The sequence below is a fragment of the Colletes latitarsis genome, chromosome 10, assembly GCF_051014445.1.
Source record: "Colletes latitarsis isolate SP2378_abdomen chromosome 10, iyColLati1, whole genome shotgun sequence".
Lineage (NCBI taxonomy): Eukaryota > Metazoa > Arthropoda > Insecta > Hymenoptera > Colletidae > Colletes > Colletes latitarsis.
The window spans coordinates 14,653,564-14,671,342 of NC_135143.1; the positions used below are offsets into that span (position 1 = coordinate 14,653,564).

The following is a 17,779-nucleotide window of genomic DNA, read 5'->3' on the forward strand; positions in this document are numbered from 1 at the left end:
TTGCTCGCGTGTCCAGCGAACTGTCGTCGAGATCCAACGATGAAGATAGATTCAATTACAGCGTCGGTGAAATGATTGCCTGCGGGAAACGATGGTCTCGGGTGAAATACGGTGAAACAATGGTGGTTGATCGTGCCACGAAACCATCTCGTAAACTGGTACGTCGATTCGCGTGGATCACTCGGCATGTAATTGACCGTAGTATTCCCAAAATTCGTCTACCAGATTTCCATTCCTGCTTCTTCTCGAGAGAGAAACAATTTCAAGAATTTTCAAAAATATTGAACAGCATATTTAATTATAAATGATCGCCATTGTAGGATACGACTCTACAAGCAAAAACAAAACGAAAGTCAAGAGTGACGAAAATGTGACAAAGTCTTCGTTTTGAAGTTATTATCAATTAAACATTGAGACACATGCGGCGCTTTGAATCAACTCGGCGTACGCTAAGCGTATTTAATCCCAATTTTTAATTGTTCATAACTTTAAAACGAAGCTTCCACCGCAATTTCGCCACTCTTGATTTTCGTCTTATTTTGGTCTGTAAAATCACACTAAGTTGTAGGTTTTTAAGTAAATCATTATTTTGAGAATTCTCGAGGCTCGCAGGAGTTCTCAAACACAATTTTCAAGTCCCCAGAGGCGAAGGAGGAAGTATTCTAAAGTATTACAAAATAAAAAATCCTAGGAAGACACAATCGCTGCTCGTATGTTGCAGAAATGTCCGTTTGGAAGACGGGCGAATAAACGGATACGCGGGACAGACTCTTTCGCGCGAAATAAATACGTCTGGCCGCGTTTTTGGCCGAAGAAGCATTATGTCTGCACGAAGAATATGCACTGCGAGCTCCCTAGGACTGGCTGGACAGTGGCCAGGGCCAGTCGCCAATCGTTTGGTCCAATGCGAATTATCATGATTTCATTATCCTTTCAATGGCATACGGACGTCTCGCACAAGTGTTCATCTTCTTCTTTCTCTTCGAATGTTTCTCTGTATCCGCGATTTTTAAACTATTGATCTTCCTCTAACTGGGGAATATTTTATTGGTACCATAAGTTCGGTGTGTATATATAATTTTGGTTCAAAATCTAATTATTTCTGCAGCAATTTTTTTTGTATAAAGACTGAATAATGATCCTGCAATTTTATTAAAAATAGCTGCAATATAAATTTCTCGCGTGCATGTTTTTCAGTCAAATTAGACACAGGCTTCGTTGCGCAATGTGTTCCTGAGATCGATTAAGATACTTGATCTTTTTAGGCCGAGTTCTAGCTAAGCGCGTAATTACTTCATTCTTAGCTAGTCGAATTACTGTGGACTGGTTTTGTCGAACAGTTTCGTGTTCATTGGCGTACAGGGTGACCCAAAAGTTCTATCACATGTATGTCATAAGTTTATCACCTTTTCACTAAATTATCGTCATCACTGAAAACAGCATTAACGTGATCCTTCAGAATGTTCGTTTTTTTGTAGCATGTTTTATTATGATTGTTATTAGAATGACTAAGAGCAATCTTGATACTTTTCCAATCTGGAATGAAGCCTAAAGTTGCAAGTCGGCTCAATTCCTCGGGAATAACAGTTTTATCGTTACATAAAATAATTCCAGAAGACTTCCAACAATAACAAAATTTATTCTATAATGCAATCGTAACGTATCTATGCGATAATATATTCGCAACAGAACTTTTACTTCGCCCTATAGATGCTTGTTTTTACGCGGTTTGAGTAGCGTGCCGTTTCGTGCAATTTTTGTCGTTGGTCTTGTTGATTCTAGATCGCCAATAACAGAATTTGATACGTTATTGCAAATTGTACGTCCGTTAAACTCGTGTGTTTATCTTCTCGTTCTGCATAAAAATGGTTCGACTGGACGGTGCTCGATATTTGTTTTCGCAACGCTATTATTTTTTGCGTTTCATATGCCCGGGGAAACGTCAATCGCTAATACCATAGATACGCATAAATCGAATATAAATAAAAACTGATTGCTGATATCCGATTGTATTTCACACGGTTATTGTTCGAATATGAAACTGTTGCTTCGGAAAAATCGAGTAACAATTGGTGAACATTCTACTGAATTACAGTCGTTCAGTTAACAAGAATTACAGTTTGAATCAGTTCTGATCTAATAAAAATAAACATATGTAACGCGATAAAAAGCGAAGCGATGGTTGACCATGCAATTGTTCATTTTAATGATAGTGTCTATTATATTCCACCGTCAACAGAACCCCTTCTAACGTACTTCATAGCTAGTACTTAATAATTGTTTTATTTGATGTAATTATAAAATAGTAGCTGCAATTGTAAATGTAACGTTAACTTTACAAAAAAATTCATAGATCCGCTGTATCCTTCGAAATCTCATTGTAGGTAATTGTAGGTACGGTATATTATTGTAGGATTCTTTCACTATTACGCCAACTTATGAAAACTCATCCGTGCCAGACAATTGGAATTTCGACTCAGTGTACTATAAAAAGATTTTTCCACGTTTTTACGATCCAATTTTCGTGTTCCTTTATCGACTGTGGCCGCTTATTTTTAATCCATATCTTTAGTAAAATTTCTGTACACTATTTTCGCGAAGTACATTCGTCGAAGAAAAATATTACATGTAATCAACAGTACCGATGATAATGTCAGACTGAAACTTTAGAGTTGCTCAACGTGGGCGTTCGTGCCCCCCTGGGGGCGCGAAGTCTGTTATGGGGGCATTAAAGTGATAACAAGCTTTAGGGGAGCTTAACATTGTAGGTCATAAGCAATTGCTCTAATGCTGAAGTATAATTTTATCAAATACTTGAATCATTAATTTTTAAACACTCTGTTGCCTCTTGTTCTTTAACGACGAATAAAGCCACGAGCAACAGCAGTTCTAAAACAAAGTTACACAGATATAATTAAAGATACAATCAGGTACTTCGAAGGAAGCAATCGACAGAAAGTTGAGCTCACGACGTTCGATATTGGAAACAGATTTTGTTATTCGTTATTACAAATTCACAAAGTGTCAACTATCGGGTACCATTATCATAATTTATTCCCCGTACGTCCAAAGTGACTTTTGATCCAACGAGCCGATAAACAGACGACTGAAGGGTCAGCGGAAGACCAAGGATTTCTATCAGCGTCTCCGTCAATTTCCCAAACTATTAAATTTAAATTTAAACCGTATTTTCGTAGATGCATTTTCGGGAAATTGATTTCCACCATTCAAAACGGTTACGGTATCTCCGCGAATCTTCACGGGGGTCCTCGACATTTTGCCCCCCAATTCTTTCGACAATGTCACGGTCGTTCCCGGCGACATCGACATAAATATCTGGCTCGGATCCAATCTTCCCTTGTCTTATCTTCGCGGTCGTTCTCCATGTTCCCTAGTCTTTTTCGCGCGCTATCTGCCCGCGATTCGCGCGGAACAGATATCCCCCCGTCCACATCGCGAAGTCTAGGCGACACCGCTGTCGGTCGCCGAGCGTCCTCCTTTTTGGACGGAAGCTTTTCAGGACTCGTCCAGATTCCTGGAGAGGCTGGACCGTTGCCAGGGCCCGCGGCCAACCGGTCGTCGTCGCGGATCGACCGTCCGTTTGTCTAATAATTCAAAGCCGATGCAATTTTTGCCGGCGAGAGAGTATCGAGCCCCCATCCCCGCGGTAGTTCGTCTTCCGCTTCGTGGAAACGAGAGGGTGTCGAGCACTGGATCCGCGAGCTGGCTAGGTAGTGACCTCTCTAATTGGCTGCTGGCCAGCCGTAGGCCCCGACTTCCACACCCGAGTCTCATCGATGCCTTCTTGTTCCAGCTATATTTGCTTCCAAGGAGATTCGTCGACGGTGACGCGGTTGTCCAGCCTCGGTCGCCGCGGTCATGGGGAGGGCTCGCGATGATTTACGGGGCTTGGCGCCTTCGCTGGATCCTCGCGATCGTTTATTTCGACCGGGTTCTCTCTCGTCGCGACCACGAACACGCGAACCGAACGAACAAAGCGACGCTGCTTCCGAATTTATAATTGCCATGATCGATATACCGCGAACCGAGTTTCTATACGTATCCTGATTAAAAGTTCTGAGAATTTGATCGTACAATAGAAAGGGAAATTGGTGCAATCTAGTAATATATTATTATAGCTATTATACTTAAGGCAATTTATTTTTTAATTGTACGTATCTCGGGAATAATGTAAAGCTCGAGTGCTGATTATTACAAAAATCTAAAATAGAGAAGACACGTTAATTTGCTTTTTTGCTCGAAACATATGTAGCTTTGATTAATTATATCGTCAAAATTATCGAGTATCTGCGGCTAATATTTCGGCACATGCTATTGGAAATGTGCTCTATCTTCCTACAAAATATGGTTTGAAGCGATACAATTGGAGTTCCTTTGCGAATAAAAGCTTTCGGCGGAAAAGAGTTATAAATCCGTGTCGGCTATATCCGTACGCGAGAGCTGATCCTTTGAAACGACCTGATGGTAGCAGAGCATCGTGCAAAGAACCAATATTCAGTCGGGGAAACCGTTCGCCACGAGTCATGCTATATTCGTAATAATTTTATTTAACCCTAATCGCACTTGGATCACGTACAGCGCTGGAGTAACTACAAGGTCTATAAATCATTCTAAAAAAGTTATTTTTGGTTGCGGGGATCAATTACAATCATTTTTGGTGAATAGACATACCTCCGAAATCCTACGCATTTTCAAAAAAAAAATTCTTTATCGAAAATGTCAATAGTGCGCAAACATATTTACAACCCCCACAGTTAAATGATTCAATCAAGTTTAATGTAGCAGTTTGGCCTTAGAACCCTCTGAGATAGAATCAAATTTTACTCCCTGCATTTGTCTGGAATTTTTATCATTATTATTATTATCATTCGATATATGACTTTTTCGTTATATTTTGAATATCATCGTCCTAATTGTAAATTTCAAAAATCGAAGAATTTATTGTCATCCCCCAAATTCAAATGACTGAAGATGACAACCCTGCCGAGCTGGTCTTCGTATTAACCTTAATATCCAAATTTGGCTCGTGTAGCGAGAATGTTGCCGAACCTAACATAGAAAGGGATTCTTGAAACTGGGACAAGTTGAAGCTCTTTTCTAAACGAAGATGCAAAAGATCGATACTGGATGATGTTGAATCCTACTAATGGGGACCTATCTTTTGAAGATACTTTTTTGCGTGCAACGATGCAAGCGCAATATGCATTTTACGTTTATTTTTTACATAAATCGATTTTTCTCAATATTATGCATAGAAAAATATTAATGCACAACTATACACTCGAAGCAGAGACGAGTAAAATTCTTATCTGTATGAAGATATCGAGCAACGAATAAAAGATAAACTGTTCTTTATGTAAAATAACATTAAAATTAAATATATCAACTAATTATCATTCTGATTCAACGATACCTTCCGTAACACGAACAAAAATTGTAAGCAGTCCTTAATTTTCCGCTCCAAAGTACTGTCGCCTTCAAAAAGGGCAATTAATTATGCAAACGCCTTCTCGGATTAATAACTCCGTTGCTTTTTAGGCCAAGATGTCGAGGAACCATAAAATGGTTTCGCTGTACGCCATTACAGCATTTTATACTAATTTCGTGACGAAAATCTTCACGAACGTATTTATGATTTCGACGGTTCTCAGATCGCGTGAAAGGGACACCTTTTGCGTCACGTACATTAAATAAGATTAATACGTATTTCGTTAATCGCGTAAAGACGCACAAACAACAGCATTGAAGCAACGAGTTGAACTTTTGAGCTCTTTATACTTAAATATGCAACGAGCAGCGTTTTTACAGGAAATTTGAAGCATTGAAAATCTGCATAAAACGAATGAAACTAAAAGTAATTGATACGTATTTATTCAGATAATAATTTTGCTCGTCCCTGGTCAGTTCGCGATCATTCACGACGATCCCATTCATCGAGAATCGAGGAATAGAGACGAGTTCACGTTTTTGAAAGACCAGTTTGTTTGTTTGATCGCGAGGACTCAGCCGTGGAGTTAGTCGTTTGCACGGAATTTAGAGTAATTAGTCTCTTTGCGTTATTCGCATGAAACATTTTAATCAACTGCGTCATTGAGACCGACGCAATTATGGCGGAAAAACTTCATTTACCAGAAGTTTCATATTTTTTGATTCGTTGGCCAGCCTCCTCGGGCTCAACCTTAACGATTTACTTGTCGCGCGCACTGGCTGCGACTTGATTGAGTTATGAAATTGCATGAAAAATCTTGCAATTGCCGTTGGAACGTTTCCCTCTCGCTCTCCTGTTCATTTAATTTGCATTGGGTAAATTCAGTTTTACCGCGCTCAAAATTTAGTTACAACATTTACAAATGATATTCGTTTTAATAGCCGCTCCTAGCGTCAATTTCGTCGGTCCGGTAATTTTATCCCTCCGGAATTTATATTTATTCGCGTAACGGTGTAATTTGGTATGCATTCTCGACGCCGTTTTACTTCTGATTCGGTCGTTAAATTTTCGAGACTCAATGGTGAAAGTTTTCCAGCGATAGTTTCAAAAGTATCGGTAAAAAATAAAAAATTTAATATTGTGCAAGCTCCTCTCGAGATGGAGAAACTTTTAAATTATTAATACAATAGTTATACAGGGTGTTCGGCCACCTCTGGGAAAAATTTTAATGGGGGATTCTAGAGGCCAAAATAAGACGAAAATCAAGAATACCAATTTGTTGATGGAGGCTTCGTTAAAAAGTTATTAACTTTTAAAGTTCCGGCTGTATTGAATTTTTTTCTCGAAAATGCGCAAGATTTTAGGGGTATGTCTATTCACCAAAAATTATTGTAATTGACCCCCGCAACCGAAAATAATTTTCCCAAAACGATTTGAAATTTTTTTTTTCCGTCGAAAAATTTCACACATTCTCGAATTTTTTTCTAGAAAGTGGGCAGGATTTCGGGGGTATGTCTAATGACCAAAAATGATTGTAATTGACCTCTACAACCAAAAATAATTTTTTTAAAACGATTTGAAATTTTTTTTTTCCGTCGAAAAATTTAGGCACCTACCCCCTGTCGATTTTTCTTAAAAATTCGTTTTAGATTTTTAGTTATTTCATTTGACATCCTACAGAAAAGTTGTTTAATACTTTCTTGTAGGTACCCATGAGCTCTACTTCAGAAAAAAGTTTCATTGAAATATGTTCACAATTGTAGGAGTTATGGCTGTTTGAAAATTGGACCATTTTTATGGGGTTTTTCTCATTTTGCGGGGTCAAGGACCAACTTTTCGTATATTTTTGCGATTTCTACATATTCTCCAGCAAAATACGCGTAGTTTGCTTTTTTAAACATTAAAATCGTCCAATCCGTTCAGAAGTTATGACGTTTTAAAGATTCGCATATAAAATTCAGGCAGACATTTCTGGCCAGAAATGGTATTATTGGTAAGGAATTTTTTTCTCGAAAGTGGTTAGGATTTCGAGGGTATGTCTATTGACCAAAAACGATTGTAATGGACCCCCGTAACTAAAAATAATTTTTTTAGAACGATTTGAAATTTTTTAATTTTGTCGAAAAATTTCACACCTACTTGAATTTGTTTCTCGAAAATTGTTAGGATTTCGGGGGTATGTCTAATGACCAAAAATGATTGTAATTGACCCCCGCAACCGAAAATAATTTTTCCAAAACGATTTGAAATTTTTGAATGTAATTGTTAATAACTATTTAACGAAGCCTCCATCAACAAATTAGTATTCTTGATTTTCGTCTTATTTTGCTCTCTAGAATCCCCCATTAAAATTTTTCCCAGGGGTGGCCGAACACCCTGTATAGTTTCTGGAATAAAACATCGCGAGATGTCTACAAATTTGTACAAATTTTTGTGGCACTAGTATATTGTTCCGTCAAGCATGATGGATGACTGAGGTTTGCATGAGATATTTTCTCAGACAAATTGAGGTGTTTTGTCATTTTACCCGTAGGTACTTACTTTGTCGTAGTTGAGACAAAACTGAATCGTAAATGCGTTACTCAGATTTAAAATTGTATATTATATTTAAGGCTTTATAGCTAATAATTTTACGAATTAAATAGGCTATATTTTGAGTGTAATTTCATCTGGAGTGGACAGAAATAGCAGAAGTTATAAAGGAATCACAAACGCACAGATTTTTAATTTTACTTAATATAATTTTCACCTGCAGAAAGTTTTAGAGCGAAAGAAATATACAAACCACAAGTTCTCTAAATTATTCGCGCGCGATTAGAGCGTGTAAAACAGTTGTGGTTATCATAACAAAGTTATGAGTTGAAATACCAAGGACAGGATCATAACATCAGGATAACAATCTTCGTCCATTGTTTGCTCGGATTGCCTGTAACCTTATCCAATACGATTTTCTAAGCACGCGACACGCATCGTTACTTGACTTATTATCACTCTTTAAGACGGGGCAGATCAAGGATTAAATCTGCGACAATCGAGCTTCGAAACTAGCCATTTGACGATTGTTTCATAGTCGAGACTGCCATAATGGACGAGAAGTTAGATCATTTCTCAGTCCAGCGTTAATCGTCGATCTAAGACTATTAGCTTTTTTTATTCGTCATAATATTTATAGCTAAACTTTATATACACTACACTTTCAAATTTCATTCAGTTTGTAAATAAATTGAAAAGTCGAGGTTCGAGGCTATTTTTGAGGAACTCGTTTAATTCTTTATATCCCAGTCTGTCGGAAACGTGTCAAGATTCCCTGTCGCCGTCGGGTACAGCGAACAATAAATATTTTCCAACGTCAGAAAGGTGTTAATAATTAAGAGAAGTTTGTTAAGTGTCCGATTACTACGACAGCTGTCCTTTAACCCCGTGGCTCGAAGATTCTCGAGGAACGGTGGAAAGATATAAAACGAGGCGGTGGGATTGTTCGATCCTCGGTCGAGAAATCAAGAATTTAGCACGATACGCCGAGCGTCCGCGGCATCGTCTCCTGAGGAACGGGACGCCTGGCATCTCGGCCGAGCAGCCTCGAGTTTGTAGCCACCATCTAAGTTTAGAGGTAGCACACGAGAGTAGCGCATACCTGCTCGCCCAGAAGCCTAAGCGGTGACATTATCGTGGGGTCAGAGCGTGTCAAGGAAGACACGAGATCTGGCTGGACACACAGAGGCTACGAACACGCAACTAATTATAGGCTCGAGTACACCGTGTCCCGCGTGCGGTCTTGTCGAGAGTTCCGCAAAGAGAGGATGCCTATTGCAGCGGCCGGCTTTGTGCCCCGGAATTAGCCATCGGCTACGTGATTATAATCCGATCAGAATTAGCGGACGCTACCGCGGAATTCATCGCCCAAATCGTGACCTCTCGCGACCACTCATGATCTCTTTACCAACACTTGTGCGTACACGACCACTCGAAAGTATTGATTCGATTTTAATATACTTCTTCGGAACGATGATAGAACAACCCCCCTCGATGTATGGAAAATATTAGGTGCAGATCAGTTCTTGAGATATAAATAATTAAAGTTGGGTAGAAAGACATTTTGCGATTGCAGAATATTTATTTTTCACTTTCAATGGTATTTTCGTGATAATAAAACAAATAGAAACCGTATTTGTAGTCGCAAAAAGCACCGGACATAGGTAACATCGAATCCCGACGCGAAAATCGCGTTCGATCGAGCATTGGACAGTAGTGATATGCTCGCAAAACTGATAGCAGGAGAGGTTCCCGCATATTTGCTCGTGTAATTGGGTGCTAGCGAGTGATTTTCAAGTGTCAGGAGCACGCGTATCGCGACGCAGCACCGAACGTTTAACATAGTTCCGCTATCGATGGTCCAACGCAGTGGTATGTCGAATATTCGCATATCGAAAGACGAAATTGCAACGTGGATTACGTTCCGTTGTCTTTCCCATTATAACGTGAAATTTATCGCGCGTCCGAGGTGCCGTAAATTCATTAGTTGATCGAAAAGTTGCACCCGGGCTCCGGAACAGCTGGTATTTATGACTGGTTCGCAGCGTCGCCCGGTCCCTGGGGAATAGAATAACCTAGAAGCGTAATCAAGCGCACGTTCTGAAGTTTATGGTTCGCGTTGCGTTCGAACGTCGTAAATGTTTACGAACTGTTCCCTAATGAGAACGTTATACCTTCTGTTGCAGGAGGTGGGAAGCATCATCGGGAAGAAAGGAGAGATCGTCAAGAGGTTCCGCGAAGAGGTAAGTTACTAACAGATGTCTTACAGCGTTACATTTCCGTTCGGTCGCGAGGTATTGTAAGGAGCATGAAAAATCAGTCCCAAGAAGAATCATTTCAAAGTGATATTCTTCAAAGAATGTGAAGAAAGAGTTCATTCGTTCAACGTCCAAATTAGTCATACTCGATGTATTCTAATCTTCCAGAGATAAGATTCTAAATATGTACATGGGACTTTGTATTCGAGTTTGCAATTTGTTGTTAGAGATCTCTGTTACTTGATGTGACTGTTCACGGTCGTTTTATCTCTAGTTTACAAATAAAAGACACCTTATGAATGGTTTTCCCCCATTTTAAATGCACAGAAAGCTAACGTTCTAATAAAAGTTCAAATGAATTTAAGGATATAGATTCTTTTCGTCATAAATAATTTTGATTTAAAACTGTTCGCTTAAGACCACTTAGAGGGCTGTTCCTCGATTTAGACACGCCCATGCTATATCTCTAAGGCCACGCCCACTGTCTCGTAAACACTGAGGGGAGCTAGTCAGTAGTGCTACTGTTTAAAATATGGTTCTTTTAAGATGTAATTAACAAAATTAGTTACTGGATATGACTATAGAAACAAAAATAATCCCATCGCTACTTTCATCGAATAATGCAAAATTCTGAGTTTAATCGCCCAAGGCAATCGGTAGAAAAAGATGTCTTCTGAGTGGATGTTTGTTTGACTCCTTTTTTCTCTGCTTCAGTGAGAATCGTGTCTTTATATTAGTGTCGGGAAAGTAGAAATAGAACGGTGGGCGTTATCAAACAAAGTGGTGGGCGTTGTCAAACGAGATAGTGGGCGTTCCTAAATGATGTGATGGGCGTTCCCAAATGATGCGGGAGTGATAATCCCCTGTCTCGACTGGCGGAAAAAGTCCCAAGTGGATTCTTTCAATGACTCCCTCACGGTTCTATCAATTTTCTGCGTGTTAGTGACAGCGGTGTACAACATGATCTTGTCCGTTTGTTACAGTCCGGTGCAAAAATCAACATCTCCGATGGATCTTGCCCAGAACGAATAGTAACCGTAACCGGACCAACGAATTCGATTTTCAAAGCGTTCACCTTGATCTGCAAGAAGTTCGAGGAGTGGTGTTCGCAATTTCACGACATCCAGGGTGGCGTAGGCGTGCCGAGGCCGCCAATCACGCTCAGGCTCATCGTGCCCGCATCGCAGTGTGGCTCCCTCATCGGCAAAGGGGGCTCGAAGATCAAGGAGATCCGCGAGGTGACTGGCGCGTCGATTCAAGTCGCCTCTGAAATGCTGCCCAATTCGACGGAACGTGCAGTAACCATATCTGGTACCAGCGAAGCCATCACGCAGTGCATATATCACATCTGCTGTGTTATGTTAGAAGTACGTACCCCGGTAGTACGTCCTTTCGTTGATGTCGCCCTGATCCCTTCAACGTTTCGAAAATCCACAATTATTACGAACTTTGTCAGCAATAGAGCAATCTTTCTAGCGTCATTTACTGATTAACATTCAAAAGTAAAAAGTTAAAACTAAAACGAAAGCTGTTCCTAGTTCGAAAATTAATCGAAAGTACAAATTAAGTCAATAACGCAACAAAGCCTTGGTAAATAACATTATTCAACGGTTTAACTTACTTTCAAACAAGGAATCGCTTCCCCTACAGATCGTGGCTCCCTAAACAATGAGTCTCGCCAATTGATATGCAATCTGGAAAGAAATCAATGGATGTAAAAATAGCTCGGGAACATTATTCCGCGATTTGAACGACAGAGATATCTCAGTAATTCTGACTCATGTGGCGATAAAACGCCCCCTTCGTTTGCACGCAGTTCAGTGATGACGAAAAATGTATCGAACAAAACAACAATCTCGGTGTTGCAACGAGGACTTACGGAGGAGATATAGACTGGCGGATTATTGGATAGGGTGATTCGAATCCGGGTCTTTCGTTTATTTAGATATTTATTATTTATTTAAATGTAAATGGTAATGAAGGGACCCAGGGCGATATCTTCAGAACATGATTGGTTCAAAGTGCTGAAATCGGTGTATTCGCACTCGTGCGTGTGTGTCTTTCTGTTTCAGTCCCCTCCCAAAGGCGCCACGATCCCTTATCGCCCCAAACCCCAAGTTGGTGGGCCAGTGATCCTGGCTGGTGGGCAAGCCTACACCATCCAGGGTAATTACGCGGTGCCCGCCCACTCCGACGTAAGTACAGTATTGCCATTGCCCGCGCCCGCTGTCGGGCACACCCCGCCCTCGCTGAACACCCAAACTTTGACGACTTCGCCCTTCGCGGCCCACCCCTCCTCCTCGGCCTTCGCCGCTTCTCACGGGCATCCGCTCCTATCCACAGCCCACCTTACGACCCCACATCATCCTCTCCACCCGAGCCCCTTACACGCCAGCGTGGCAGGCCTCGCCGACCCCCTGCTGAAGAGTGGACACTTGCAGGCAGCCCTCCCGCCCGCACACCTCGTGGCAGACGCCGTAAGTCTTTTGTTTTTCGTGATCCACCCTCTCCCGTACCCCCCACGAGAATAACTACCACCAGACCCCAACCGGTTCACCAACAAACCACGTGTATACAGATCGCGAGCGGACCTATTACTCCGAAACCCTCTCGATCACCGTAAGCCACCTGACCCCGTCCACCACGCTACACACGCTCACTCCGTGCTCCACTCGGATTACGAAACCCACCCCCGTCCGATGATCGCGGTAATTGGTGGAAGTCTGGACCCATTGTTTCGCGTTCCGACTACCGAGGATGATTCTTCCCCGGCTAAGGGTACTACTTTGTTTTCTTCGGGGGGATATGCGCTGATTCATCTTCGATACCCCCCTTTTTTAGGAGAGGGGGTGTTCGACGAATCACGAAGGTGGGGTATTACTGATAAAGAAAACTCACGACCCCGGAAATTCTGGAATAGGAGTAGTAGGTGGTTCTTGGATATTTTTGAACGTTGGTATTAGGTGCATCGCAATTTTATGTGGATATATTTAGGATCTTTCTGTCGATTTTAAACTTGACGTGAAATGAATAAATATATATCCACGTTATTTAGATCCGTTGATTGAAGTTTCATATTTTGACGAGAGGAAGAGGAAGAGTAAGAGTAAGAGTAAAAATCTGCTTCATCATTCCAAAAAAAATTATCAGATAACTTCTGACACATCTATATTGCTTCAGAATTAAAGATTATAATGGCTACGATCTAATGTTGTTGAATTTGATATTACGAGATTCATTCCTCATAATTTAAATTCTTCTTTTCCTTCTCGGTGGATTAGAAATTATTGGTAGTTAATTGGGTCAAAGAAAATATATTCGAATCATAAAAAAATGCCCCTAACGATAATGGATAAAGTTTGTTTTGATTCCTAATTACAATTTATACAAATTTTGTGTAACTGTGTCCTGTTTGATTAATGGGTTTATCCAATTTTCAGTTCCATAGAAAAGTGTTGTGTAATCTATGAATGAAGTTCTTTTAGTTCCAACAGTCGATTTTAAATTTCACTTTTATGTAATATACGAATAATATTACTAGTCCAGAAACCCAGTTTAAACAATTAGTCTGGCACCAAGTATCTGAATATTCGTGACATTTATGGTGTCATATGAACTATAAAACAAGTTCTTCAAATTGCATCGTTCGTTTTTAAACCTTGTTTCCGTTCAATACTCTGACAATTATATTCGAATGGCATAGATTACTTAACGTTGAGATAGTAAAATTCAATTATTAGAGACGAGGACATAGATACTAAAAAAATTTAATTTCAAAAGCAATGTGTGTTTTTGCTTGCGTCCAGACTAAGGAAAATATTCAGAGTTCCAGGTTTAGTTCGAACGTCCAGTTTCCACCAAATGCCGCGGCGTCGCGTAGAATGTTTTATCCGCGTGTACCGGAATGCTCCACTGTTGTATAGGCCACCTGGTCCCCGTCCTAGAGAACCCTTTTCCCCACACCTACGTCCACATGCATGCATCCGGAACATCCTAAGCTTTCTGATCGACGTTCCTCGTGTGCAGCTTCGAGCAAATCGTCCAGGTAAACAAGATTTCCTCCGGATCGACGACGAGATTCGACGTTCGAACGTCTTCGAGAAACGCTCGAACAATTCAAGAAAACTCGAAGCTGTTCGCGGTTGCGTCGGAGGTTCCAAATCGCGCGACTTCACGAGGAATTCGCGTTCCTCAGAATCTATGGGAAACTGATGCGAATATTTCTAAAACGTTTCTGTTCGTCTCCTCGAATCACATACTGCGAGGAACTGCAAAGATTGCACCTGGATAAACGTTCGCGAATCAGTTTAATATACATCCAAGGGCGCTCTTTTCAGTTCCCAACAGTTATAATTTATCTTAGATTAATTTACAATGAACTTTTCTGCGATTCGATAAATTGTCGTCGATCGTAGTCGGTCGATAAAGTTTCCGACACTTTCTTTGAAGTCACGCGTTTGTACGTGCTTTGCTTTTTATGTGATCCGCACGTGTCTGTTACGTGTATCGGCCGTCTCTGGATTTTTCGTTTCTTTATATGTATATATACGTACATATATGTATATGTTCACCAATGCTTCTGACGTATTCCCAGCTGAGGTCTCTCGGTGTTATGTCTCTCCCTTTCTTGTGCTTGCGATTGGTAGTGGGTTGTTTGCCTGAAAAACCGCTTGCCGTCCCTCACGGTGCCCAGATTAATTCGTTGCATGCGACATGAAATATACACGATCGTACAAAACGCGCGATAAGCACCACTGCTAGGAAACAGGAGCGTGTTGCCGTTAACCGTGTCCATTTTTATCGATTCTGAAGTCGTTGCTGCTATCGTCGTGTTGAATAATCTTATTTGAATACTCGAATATTCGAATAATGACGTTCGAATGCTCCAAAATGCAAAGTAGTGTTCGTTTATTCAAATACAAATCGAAAAGCAAATAATAAGAAATAAAACCTTATGTTAGTTGCACGTAACAACCGATAGACATGTTTAAATTCTAAAAGAACTCGCGCTGGAAGATATAATGAATTTAAGTAGAGTATACCATAATTATAGTAATCAGACTAATCTTCGATTAATGATAACGTACATTTTCTAAGGGTAAGAATTTGTTAAAAATACTACACGGTATCTCGTGATAACTCTGGTCTTTTTTTGTCACGTACAATCATTTTCTTTTTAAATTGCCCGCCTGAAAAAATGTTTACATTGAAAATATCACGTTTTTGTGAGCGAACAAAGTAGGTCGGCATACATTATAGGTGCTGCTATTTCAAACATAAATAACGAGCAAAGTATAGTACTGAAAACTATTCATATATACAATTTTTATAATTAAGCGTGTCCGAGGATTGGACAAGGTACATATAACGTCCATTGTCCACTGTACCATGGATATCATACTTCATTCAATACGTAAAAGTCTCAGAACTTGAATATACTTTTTTACCAAATACATACTCTGTGGACTAGCGATAATAAATGCCACACGCCGCGTAGGTAGTAAATTCCTGAACAGAGAAATTCATGTTGCTATTGACGCACGAACCGTTTTTCAACCTCGATTCTAATTTTGTGCAATAACAATAATCATAACAATTCCTTATCGCACGAAATTAAATAAAATATAGTAACAAGTTAATAAAGAAGATAAGAAACAGTGCGTTTAATGTACAATTAGCCTAGAAACGCGAAATACAGCTAATTGTGTCGACGAACCTAACCTTGAGCATAGCAAAAGACAAAGAATAATCAACTCGAAGCAAAATGAAAAGTCAAAAGTAACGGTCAAAATGAATTTGATTAAAACACTATAATTTATTTCTTTATTTACGATATTTCGATTAAAAAAGTCTTATATCATAGTCGTAACAAGTAATTTATTATTTATTTACGTTCTCAATCGTCTATGGTCATCAGTATAGCTGTCGAGGTAGGATGATCTATACAGAGGAAAAAATGTGTGTAAATTACATAAAAAGGAAATACTATAAATTTACACTAGTCTTCATCTTAGACATATTTTATATGTGACATTAATTATCACGAATAGTAACTTCATCACATTGATTTAAATTTTACTGTTTTTAGTACTTCCTATAATCTTTTTTAAAACTTAAGAAAATTTAATAGTACAAAAAACATGTTATAGTTAGCTTTTAGGCCCCCAAAACTAAAATAGTAAGAGAAAATATCGTTTGATTAATTTAGTAATATTGAAAATAATTACAGCGATAAAATTATCGATATTATACCAGGATTAACGGCACCAGGTACGCCTAATCTCTGTATACGATCAATTTTTTTTTTTTTTTTTTTACTAAAGGTGGCAACATCATCGATTTATCGTTTGCATAGATTGTAATCAAACTTCATTACTCTTCGTAATTTCCATCAATTATTTTATATTTCAATCCATCTAGGCGTAACAAAAAACGCTCTTATTGGATAATTCATCGTTGTATAATTTACATATTTTGTCTTTTTAACGTGCATCATCCTACCTCAATAATCGTAAAGATGTTCTCAACCGTTTATGAATAATAAATGACTTGTTACCAGAATTTATCAGATACTCGCTAATAAAATCAAAACTAAGTTACCTGATTGGTCTGATTGATTATCTATTATTCGACTAAAATTTACTACTTTCTGCTCGTTACAACTGCTTCTAATGTCATCGATAGTTTGATACCACAAACTTTATTCCGGAACAATTTAGACAACCTCTTTCTTGTCCAACACAAAGAAAAGATACCGCCTTTTACGACTCACGAAAATAGCGATTCGACCTCGATTCCAATAACCGATGGTCTTAAACTTACGATCGATGTACTCCTGCAGTCGAATTGTTTTCCCCTCGCATCCGTGCACGGACAGATATTTGTTGCTGCGAGATTAAACCACTGTATTATGCAAATCGGCGACATAACGAAACGTCAAGTGGTCGATTGAAACCTGTTTATCGCGGCTGAAGTTTAACGACTCTCGAGGGCAGCGACTTCAATCGAAGCCGGTTTCAGAGTTTCGCTGGCCGCTGCTTTTTCGCTAACGCTCGTCGAACATTTGTAAAAACCTTGATCCCCGCGGATAGCAGCAACGTCTTCTATATTAATCTTGGAACGACAGAGAAAAGATAAATAAGTAAAAACATCCGTCGACGGTGGACAGTAGTGCTCGTCGCGTGTTCTATCGATACGTGACTGTGATCTATTCTAGAGAGAAAAAAGGATTGATCGTGGAAGTTGTCAGCCATATTGGGTCGAATGGTTACGAATAAAAATTGCTCCGCGTCCCTAATTCTAGACTGATCTTTCTTTCTCCTTGGAATACTACTTTTCGCGAGAATCGTATTAGACGAGAACCAGTTCACACACGAATGCAAACCACAAGCGTCTAGACGCCAAAAGAGTCACGTTTCGTTTCGTTTCTTTCCGAATTTCTGTGTCACGACGTTACGAGCTCTCGTCCCCTGGTTTGGTCGGTACGATCGTCGTGGACGAGCCTCTCGTCGCTGGGGAAGAACTTCGCCAACTTTTCTCC

The 17,779-nt window shown here is 39.8% G+C and overlaps 1 protein-coding gene across 11 annotated transcripts in view; it reads left to right on the plus strand.

Moving 5' to 3' along the window:
- Positions 1-17,779, plus strand: part of Mub (poly(rC)-binding protein mub) — a 183,227-nt gene that overhangs the window by 132,318 nt on the left and 33,130 nt on the right. For 10 of the 11 annotated variants that reach the window (XM_076774530.1, XM_076774535.1, XM_076774540.1 and 7 more), the window contains 3 exons: positions 10,168-10,224; positions 11,223-11,606; positions 12,312-12,716. In XM_076774530.1, coding sequence (XP_076630645.1) covers positions 10,168-10,224; positions 11,223-11,606; positions 12,312-12,716 — 846 coding nt within the window. The remainder of the gene's footprint in view (positions 1-10,167; positions 10,225-11,222; positions 11,607-12,311; positions 12,717-17,779) is intronic. The other variant, XM_076774539.1, reaches the window with a different exon arrangement.